An 11103-nucleotide genomic window follows, 5' to 3' on the forward strand; every position below is an offset into this window, starting at 1 on the left:
CGATCCCCTAGCTCTTGACAATCGATTACAGAAATACATACATTATATACAGACTATGCCGATACAATGGCGAGAAATATTAAATAAAATATAATAAAGTACATATATAATCACACACCATCACATACCCACACTTTTACACCATCACACAACACAACCAAATTAAGTTTAGTTAAATAAATTAAATCACAATTAGTTAAATGTATTGAATATTTTTTGTTTGTTTGTTCCCTTTTTTAAATCTTTTTGTAGTAAAATGTATCATGTATTCCATCTTTGGCTATATTTTCAGTGTGTTTTTTTGTAATTATATATAATTTATGTTAGCTGTAGGATTACGAAAAAAATAATATAAAACACATAATATACACAATATACTTTTTGTTTTTTTTATCAGTTAGTTTTTTTGTTTTTTTTTTTGTTTCTGTCAAGTATGTTTTTTCCTATTTTTATAATTTGTAATATGTATTTTTGCACTTCTTGCCTACCTTATGTAATATACTCACAGTGGTTGTCTGGAAGAAATCCCTCTAAAGCGATAAGGCCGCCAGTTGCTTTTCATTAAATTATGTTTAATATATTTTTTTACCTTTTATGTAATGCAACTAAGTGTTAATAAATAATAAATAAATAAATAGTAAATATAGGTGTGTAATTCACTCGATCTATATGTCGATATAGTCGGGGACATTTAGTAGACGGAGATCTGTGCAATAGATTCTGGTATCACAAATAGCCTGGGCCATCGCACATATCCCACAGGAAAACCAATTCTTGGAGTTGCACCATTCAGACTGTGATGATGTATTGAGCGTAGTGATTGCAATCCGGCGTCATTTTCAGTCCGGCCGGATACGACCGGATTCCCGTCAATCCGGCCGGATCCGACCGGATCCGACCGGATTGATTAAATCAAGATTTGATTATTATATTTATATATATGATGATTTTCGCTTTTTAGTACAAAAAAAGTGAGTTAATCAAGTGTCACTGCACTTATATGCAGTGACTAATATAATTTTTATTAACTACCTGTTAATTAAAATTAAATCACAAATATATAAAATCGACTTTATTTCTTAACCAATGTTTTCATTTTCACAGATAGATCAATTTATAAGTAACAATATTAATTATCAAGTAACTATAATATCTAATAGATACAATTAACCTTACGTAATTAACTGAAATGAGATCAAAATCATTATTAAAGTATTTGAGAATGCTAAGTAACAAACAAGTCTTATAGGTATTTATGATTATGACAGATACCATCATGATTTGATGAATCTGTCGAACGAATGAATGGCAAAAATTATCACAATAATGAGTTTAGAACTCTTTAGTTTAGTCAACTTACGTTAAATATTTATTAGCTATATTATTTTCTCACAAACTGCTAGCACCGGCTAGATTAGGCAGCTAGATCCGGTGTATTGGTACCGGATCCGGTAACCATTAAATGATGCCGGATCCGCCGGATTACCGGATCCGTTTTTCCGGATTGCAATCCCTAATTGAGCGGTTTCTTTTCCAGCCAACACAGCAACAGTTGCTGGCGGCGACATCTTCCGGGGACATCCGAGTGTTTAACTTGTTCAGCGGCATCGAGGAGCATTCCTATCGAGTTCACGACTCGTACATAATATATCATATACAGGTATTATATAGATATGTAAAGTTATATATTCAACGTGTTCCATTGTTTTTCGAAGTGGGGGGGGGGGGGGGGTCCATCTACATCAGGGTACTCTGATCATCCAAGTAAATACTAGAAAAACAAAAGAAAACTTTTTTTTACATTTTTTCTTAAGAGAGAAATTTGTCTTTAAATATGATGAAGATCAAATGTGTTGCAGGCTTATGTGTTTTAAGAAACATTTACAATTTGTTATTTTAAATGGAAAAAATAATTTTGGCGTATTTCTATTTTAATCCAAAATATAAAAATTGAATAAAAATATTTCCAAATTGCACATATTAAATGAAACATCACAAATATAGTTATACATTTTTAATAATTAAAATAAAAATAGATTTAAACGTGTTCGAGCTAAATTAACTACCTTATCAGGTAGTCATGTTTTGTCTCTGTCTGTCGAATTGTGTTTATGCTGTGATGGAAAGAGACAGAAGATCAATACAGCTAGAATCTCTTTTTAAATCGCCTCGCTTTTTATACACAATATCGATGCCTTGTATCAGGCGCATAAGGCTGTTCACCAACTTCGATTAGATTGACATATCATGAAGCAGATACAGAAATCTGAGGCCTAGGCCTAACAGGGTTATAGTGCTGATTCAAAGTTATATTTGATGTGAAACTTCTTTATTAATTTAACCCTTAAGCGATTGTAAAATTACGGATGAAACGTCACGAAGATGTGCAGCGTTTTTGTCGAAGAAAAGGGAGAGAGCGATTGAGACTGATTGAGAGAGAGCGAGAAGGGGATATCGAGAAAAAATACCCGCTATTCTAATGTATTCGTTTAGTTACATATTAGAACTTTAGATGGAAATTCTGCCGCATGACGTCATATATTATTAGCACAAATACAGTGTGTAAACATTGTGTATAGATATACAAATACATGGAGGGATCATATACATGATCATCTATTGGGGCTTTTAATAGTAATAATTAATTTACAAAAAAGGTTTCATTTCTGACATGTACTTTGTACGCACGCACTTTTAGTCAGGCGGTATCCCATGAAAAACCCCCTTTGATATTATTGATCTTTATATAAATTATATATAATATGTATAGTACCTGGATGGCCGAGCTTTGCTCGGTATTTTTATTTTTTTATAAATTGTGTTTTTTGGAAGTTATATTTAAGTAAGTAACATACTAATAAAATGATGAAATATGAACAGTATAGATTATATATGCTGGAATAGCTTTAGTGTTGTGTCGTTAAAGCAATTTAAAAAAAATAGTATTATTATTCGCCGATAGATGTCAGGAAGATTCATTTTTCAGTTTAAATTGGGACTACTCAAACACCACCTTTTTGTTATTGTCTATCATTTATTCCTAGCTAGATCGATTTATCGCCCCCGAAACCCCCCGTATACTAAATTTCATGAAAATCGTTGGAGCCGATCCCGAGATTCCAATTATATATATATATATATGCTATATATACAAGAATTGCTCGTTTAAAGATATAGGATATATTTAAATTTCAGTCAAGCAGAGACGGTCTGCTACTCCTGGCTTCATCATCCACATCATGGCGGACGCATTCGGCTCTTTGGAATATGAAGGAATTTGAACATTGGTATATAAATTTTTTTATTCGTCTTTAAAGATACAATTAGCTTATTTTTTAATATTTAATCTATTTATATTATATATTTATCGTACCAAGTTGCCTATCAAAATTTAGCTGCTAGTATTTTTAGTGAAATTATTTTGAATTTGTTTTTTGGGAAAATATTTTGTATCCTTATTATATAAATAAAATATCGTGTATATAACGGCAATTTACATACAGATTTAAAAAAATCACAGGTGCCGTAAACAGGCATGATTTTGATACATTTACATTTTTTAATTATATATCAAATTGCAGCAATTTTTTTCTATTATCTATCTCTATATAAATAAGGGTTACCTGCAGTTAAAGATGATAAATATTTAAGGTAGAGTGAAAGAGAGATAACGCATAACATCATTTGTCAGACGAGGATAGGGAATGGCGGATATCGAGTTTTTTTACGGCTTTTTCTCTCGGCCAACACCCTCTGTCTTCTTTGCCCATGAGCAGGGATGCCAGATGCAGCAACAGGCTCAAATTTAATGACGTGGAATAAGTGATACCCCGATTAGCTTAGGTTCCAAAATAAAATCTATTTTTTTATTCTAATTTTTATTCTAACATAAAAACTATTTTTGATGAGTCTTTCATGTTCCTCTAGGATTTTTGTTTAAGCGAACTACCTATTAATAAAGATAGCTAAAAGCCGGCAACGCACCCCCCTAAATACAGTCGTAATGTCTCTGTTTTTTTTTATATAGAACAGGAGGCTCACCTGATGTTAAGTGATACCGCCATAGACACTCTCAATGCCAGAGGGCTCGCGAGTGCGTTGCCGGCCTTTTGAGAATCGGTACGCTCTTTTCTTGAAGGACCCCAAGTCGAATCGGTTCGAAAATACTTCGGCATCTGGTTCCAGAAAGTGGTGGTCCAAAAACTGCCTACTAAAAACTACTCTTTCTCTTTTCTCCAGTTTTTCTCTGGACAATGAGGAGTACGTGGAGTTCTCAAAAATGACGGATGACCGTATCATCGGCACCAAGGGCGAGACGGCTACCATCTACGACACGTTAACCGGCAGAGAGCTGATGACCCTGAAGCCGTCCATCAGCAATCAGTACGGGAAGAACAGGGCCACCTTCAATCCAACGGACGAGTTGGTGTTATCTGGTGAGTATCGGATTTCAAATAAAATATAAGTGTCCAACTTGGGAAAAGTTCAATGAAAATCGGTTTAGTAGTTTTAGATGATTTTTTAATTATACATATATGTCTGGTACAGTAAAGTGGTTTAATTGAATCTCTAGATAGTTAATTAAATATCGATATTCAATCAAGTCGAAGAAAACGTTGCTTTAAATGAAAATGCTAGCGACTTGATTGAATATCGATCTTTAATTAACTATCTAGAGATTCAATTAACTCTCTGATTTAACTAGTTTACTGTAGGCTCAACTACGGGTGCGCCCGTTGATTTAACGTATAACAAAGTTTACGTTTAAGATATTGAAGAGTCTCCGATATAGTTTTTTTTAAAGAACCAATTCGACTTAAGGTTGAAGGAACTTAAGTCGAATTGGAAAAGAGCGTGTAAATTTTTAAAAGGCCGGCAACGCACTTGCGAGCCTTCTGGAAATGTGTGTCCATGGGCGGCGGTATCACTTAACATTAGATGCCTCCTGCCCGTTTGCTTGAAAAAAAGAGCGAAGCAATTCTTAAAAAGCCGACAACGCACTTGCGAGTCTTCTGATAATGTGTCCATGGGCGCCGGTATCACTTAATATCAGATGCCTCGTGATCGTTTGCCTCGTTAAAAAAGAATCAAAGTGATATCTATCAAATGCTCGCGAGTGTGTTGCCGGCTTTTTACAATGAAATTGTAATTGTGGAATGTATGTGTTTTTCCAGATGGTGTACTATGGGATGTGAACTCGGGCAAAGAAATTCATAAATTTGATAAATTAAATCAAACGCATAGTGGAGTGTTTCATCCAAATGGACTTGAGGTAATACAAAATTATCATATATATAATATATATATATATATGTTTGTTAGATAGTGATTATATCAGGATTTTTTTTTTAAATGTTTTCTGGGCGCGTCTGTCTGAAGTCTTTCAAGTATTACATAAGCTGATTGACTGCAATTTATTTCCCCCCCCCCCCCCCCCCCCCTCCCTGTCAACAAAAGTAAGCAACGCTCTCAAAAATAATAAATAAACGTATTAATTTTTTAATTGAAATTTCATCGGTGTTGAAAAAATGACCATCACATTAGCCCGTTACGCGTCACATCTTTACGTTACGCGCCATATGTTTCTTGTCCCTACCACGGTTGATTCGAAGAGATTCCAAGCCATTAAAGAAGTTTCACTTCTCTCTCTCTCTCTCTCACACACACACACACACACAGCTTTTTTTATAGGAATCCTCGAAAATGCATTTCGTTTTCAAGCATAGACAATCTGTAAAAAAGTATATAATTACTGTATGTGTGTTGACGTCATCACCAAATAAGAAACTCAAAGACAAAACCCCCCCCCCTTTTCGCGTTGCGTTTGTTTTGCCGTTGGGAATACATTTTTAAGTTTAGTTCATTATTATTCAATATTTTACTTACACTTTTATTGTAAAAGTGTGTGTGTGTGTGTGTTACAATAGTGTAATGAGAATTCTTGGTGTTCAGGTCTTCTGATAATATTAATATTTTTGCAGGTCATATCAAATACAGAAGTGTGGGATCTGAGAGTATTTCACCTATTACGGACGGTGCCGTCGTTGGATAAGTCGGAGGTACGTATGGGTTGCGAGTGCGTCGCCGGCCTTTATGGACCTTGACTCATTTTAAAAGCTATTTCTTTATACTTAGCAAGTTTATTTAATAAAATAGTCTCAATATTTCCTTCTTGAAAAATTTACACGTCGAATTTTTTTTTTAATCTGTTGGGCTATTTTCCTGCGACTCATTCCTGAGGTCGTAGGTTCAATACCCGACTGCACCAATGGACTGTTTATTCTCGCGTTTAACATTCGCTTGTACGAAGGAAAACATCGTGAGGAAACCGCCATCAGACCCTAAGTCGACAGCGTGTCAGACACAAGTGGCTGATTATTTGCCTGTTAGATTGACATATAATGAAACAGATATGTCAATCTAGATTGTAGGGCTACTGTTTTTTGTTAATCAAGTTTAACAAGGGATACTCAATTGTCAGACGTATGTGGTTGTCAAGTGTCAGACATTTGTGGTTGTCAAGTGTCAAACATTTGTGACTGTCTACAGATTTTTATTCCTCCGTCTTAAAAGAATTAATTTCGTAGGTTATATTTAACCCTGGACGCTCAGTGCTGTACGCCGTCTGCTCAGACCAGGATCCCGAAGAGAGGAGTCAGTTCGATACTAGTTTCAAAACTTTATCCGCTCATGACTACACCAGTATAGGTATGTACTACACCTGCGTGTAATGACGTCATAGTGATGTACTGACTGCATAAAAGTCAAGTAATCAACACTCGCAATAGTAGGTATCTAATGATTATTTATAATATCAACGTTTATAATAAAATAATTTTCACATAATATGTTCTTAGTCATGTCCACACACACCCTTTAACACTCACTAACACACGCATGCGTACCCTTTCCCACTATCACACACAAATACACACACACTCACTAACACACGCATGCGTACCCTTCCCCACTATCACACACACTCACATACACAATCCCTTACAAACTTCCTTTTTGTTATGTATATGCTATGGAATGGAAGCCTGGTTATCCATATTACAGGTTCTTACCTAGTTTGGAAACCAGTCTCCCAATACCGTCACTGTATTATTTATTATTATTGTTAATGTTTAAGGGAGAAAAATAAATAATAATAATTATTATTATTATTATATATAACAATAAAAACAACAATAGTAACATTAAAAAACAAAGGACGGGTGGGTGTCGTTATTAATTTGCTGATCGTACTGTCAAAGGCGAGGGGTGGGGTGCGGTGGGAGGGGAAGCACATTCCAAAGGCGCCAAGTCGATTACTAATGACTATAATATTATTATTACATTTTCAAATAAAAATTTTACTATCACAAAATTTGGTTAAATATAATAGAATTATTACTATAATTGTTATCGTTATCATATATTATCTTATATCTTTAAACGAGCAATTCTTATATATATATATATATATATAATTAGAATCTCGGAATCGGCTCCAACGATTTTCATGAAATTTAGTATACGGGGGGTTTCGGGGGCGATAAATCGATCTAGCTAGGAATAAATGATAGAAAAGAACAAAAAGGTGGTGTTTGAGTAGTCCCAATTTAAACTGAAAAATGTATCTTCCTGACATCTACCTATCGGCGAATAATAATACTTTTTTTTAAAATTGCTTTAACGACACAACAACACTAAAGCTATTCCAGCATATATAATCCATATTGTTCATATTTCATCATTTTATTAGTATGTATTTCGTACATATATATCATTTCCAAAAACACAATTTAAAAAAAAATAAAAATACCGAGCAAAGCTCGGCCATCCAGGGACTTGTTATTAATAACACTTGGAGTCTCTTCGAATCAACCGTGGCTGGGACTATGTTATTAATGCATATTCAAATAAAAATCCTGTATTCACAGCCACCATAGACGTGAAACGGAACATCTACGGCCTCAGCGTGTCGCCCTACGGCACGCAGATCTCTGTGGTGGAGAATCTTGGTGATTTTGAGCAGGTCCAGGAGTCCTGCGTCAAGATTTACGACGTTGGACGAAAGCGGGACCATGAGGACGATGTGGTGAGTAATTGGAAATTGGTGGCGTCTCCCACTGGCTTGGTTCTTATTATTCACACACATAAAACAGTGGATAGTAGGTTTTCTTATTATCACACACATACGCACACAACAGTGGATAGTAGGTTTTCTTATTATCACACACACGCACACAAAACAGTGGTTAGTAGGTTTCTTATTATTCACACACAACATGGATAGTATATTTCTTACTATTTAAACATAACGTGAATATTAGTTTTTCTTACTATTACTTTTCCTATTATTCACACACACACACAACCGTGGATAGTAGTTTCTAACTATTCACACACACAGAGCAGAGGCTAGTAAATTGATAAACGTTTTATAATTATAGGAGGAAGACGAAGAGGAGGATATGACGGGTCGCTCTGAAAATGATGATGGGTCAGACTCAGGCTCCGAGAATGATGATGATTGTGAGTATTAAGAACAATTAAAAAATACTTATCACAACCCAAATTTATCTCTTTCTGTCAAAATGTGTTAAATGTGTAATAAAAAGAGTATTTAGTATTTACAATGTCTGATAAATGTTGTGTAATTTAGATTGATTGCTTTTGAAAAGTGTATGAGTGTGTGTTCTTCAATCTAATAGAAAAAGAGAAGAAAGAGTAGTGGTGATGTTGGGGAGTTAAATCCAAGTGAATATATATATATATATATATATATATTCTTTATAGGTAATAAGGTATACCAAGGGTGTTTGAGCAGTGTTGGCCAAGTGGCTCCAACGTGTGACTCTCATACCTCAGGTCGTAGGTTCAATCCCCGGTTGCACCAATAGACGTTCTTTCTATGTGCACATGTGGAAAACATCGTGAGGAAACCGACATGTCTTAGACCCAAAAAATTGACGTGTGTCAGGCACTGGTGGCTGATCACCTACTTGCCTATTAGATTTAAAAATTATCATGAAACAGGTTCAGAAATCTGAGGCCAAGACCTAAATATTGCATTGCATTATATATTATAGTAGCGTCGAGCCTGCTACGCAACGCCGTGATGGGTTTGGCTGAAGAAGAGAGCTCCGGGGAGTCTTCGAGGGGAGACAACGAGCCCGATAGAAGAGAGAGGAGAAGAGTCAGGACGCGAAGACGGGTCAGTACTTAAATGTCTTGCCACAAACAAAATTTACAAAAAAACATAATTCTTAAATCGCTGGTAGAAGAGAGGAGAAGAGTCAGCAAGAGTGGACCAATACTTAAATTGGAGTCTTTTTGCTTTGGGTGCCCATGGGCGGAATATAAACCTCATATAAACCACCTGTCTGATTGTTCCAAGTTCTATAAAGTATCCCAAGACTGTTCATGATGGGGTCAACAAGCAAGATGGCGTCTCCAAATCTATGACGTAACATGCTTGTAAACACCTAAATAAATGATGTTTTGTAGTCATTTGAATTAAGTGAATAAATTTTATTGAAATAAATTAGTGTCTCTGGCCTAAAGTATTTACTATTAATTTAACACAGGAATCACAATTTAAATTTAACAGTCACTTAGTGATAGCACACAAAACTGCATTTGTTTAGGTGTTTACAAGCATGTTACGTCATAGATTTGGAGACGCCATCTTGCGTTTTGGTGGATTCTTAAAATTTATGAAATTAATTGTAATATAGAATTTTAAAGAAGTACCGGGGCTGGCTAACGATAGAATCCAATAATTAATTCACAATCTCAGATTGAAAACAATCTGAATTCAGACCATGACTGTTGATCGATCTAATATCTACATCCCTATAACCAATCCCTACGAAGACAATCCATTTTTGGCGACGGATAGAATGCAATATCTTGCAATATCTCTGATCTTGATAATCAATATAAAGTAAATAAAACTGTACAAATAATATTAAAATATATGCTATTATATGTCTATGTTTATAATTAAATAGTTTTTTAATTAGTTTAAAAACTGGTGTAAATTAAAATCTTAAGATAGGATATTGGCACAGTTGAACTGTAATTTTCATACAAAGGTCTATCCACATACACCGATACGACCTACCATGGATAGCTTGTATCTACAGATGGTTATTATAATCCGTCGATTGGTTATTGGCACACTTTTATCAATATTTGGATTGAGATGTCTATCTCAGATGGTCAAAAATGGATTTAGATAGGGTATTGGGTGTAGACGTAATATGAGTACCGGGGCTGGATGAATAATATGAATTAACATCTTTCAGGCAGCGGAGCAACACAGTAGCGATAGCGATGGCGATATTGAACTTGGCGATATCGTTGAGTTTGACTTCGACTGATTTAAAGCAATAAAGTTTTATAATGTTTTAATCGACTTTTATTTCAACTACTAATCACTACAAAGTATATAACAAAGTCGCTTTCTCTGTCCCTATGTCCCTTTGTATGCTTAAATCTTTGAAACTACGCAACGGATTTTGATGCGTTTTTTTTTAATAGATAGAGTAATTCAAGAGGAAGGTTTATATGTATTATAACATCCATTAAATAGTGGAGAAGTACTGTTATTTTTGAGGTTTCTAATGTGATGGCGTAAATAATTACATTTTTTCCGCTTACATTGCAAACGCAGGCTGAACCCTACGAGTTTTATCAAAATAATGTACTAAGTATTGTACACATTGAAAAGGTATACAGAAAAGTCCGTGATAGTATATGTCTATATGGTATATGTCGCGTATATTATCGGAGCTTTCCAGCGACGGAAATAACAATACATAATAAAAACCTGCTTTTCATCAGCATTGCACCCGTGCGAAGCTGGGGCGGGTCACTAGTAATAAATAAAATAAAATTGTCTTTATTTGCTGTCTGTCTTTTTTCTACCTCCTGGGCCATTCAGGGTATTTTTGACCCAAATGTCATCACCAATATTTTTTTTAGCTGGCTTTAATTTGTGCCAACTGGGTACAAGGAAATTCGCCAGTGTCGTGTAGACTGAGAAGGCACGAAGGAGATTGAGCGGAAAATAATTATTATGCACAAAAAAAAAATAGTTGAAATTCC

General features: G+C 34.9%; 1 protein-coding gene across 6 annotated transcripts in view; it reads left to right on the plus strand.

Moving 5' to 3' along the window:
- The window catches only part of LOC110999819 (protein mahjong), a 37071-nt gene extending 26664 nt beyond the window's left edge, over positions 1-10407 (plus strand). For all 6 annotated transcript variants that reach the window (XM_045633613.1, XM_045633612.1, XM_045633615.1 and 3 more), the window contains 10 exons: positions 1538-1660; positions 3196-3287; positions 4240-4436; positions 5175-5272; positions 5982-6059; positions 6588-6708; positions 7929-8086; positions 8442-8523; positions 9081-9205; positions 10302-10407. In XM_045633613.1, coding sequence (XP_045489569.1) covers positions 1538-1660; positions 3196-3287; positions 4240-4436; positions 5175-5272; positions 5982-6059; positions 6588-6708; positions 7929-8086; positions 8442-8523; positions 9081-9205; positions 10302-10376 — 1149 coding nt within the window. In that variant the 3' untranslated portion in view covers positions 10377-10407. The remainder of the gene's footprint in view (positions 1-1537; positions 1661-3195; positions 3288-4239; positions 4437-5174; positions 5273-5981; positions 6060-6587; positions 6709-7928; positions 8087-8441; positions 8524-9080; positions 9206-10301) is intronic.
- The last annotated feature ends 696 nt before the right edge of the window (positions 10408-11103 follow it).

This window comes from Pieris rapae, chromosome 24 (genome assembly GCF_905147795.1).
Source record: "Pieris rapae chromosome 24, ilPieRapa1.1, whole genome shotgun sequence".
NCBI classification, from domain to species: Eukaryota; Metazoa; Arthropoda; class Insecta; order Lepidoptera; family Pieridae; genus Pieris; species Pieris rapae.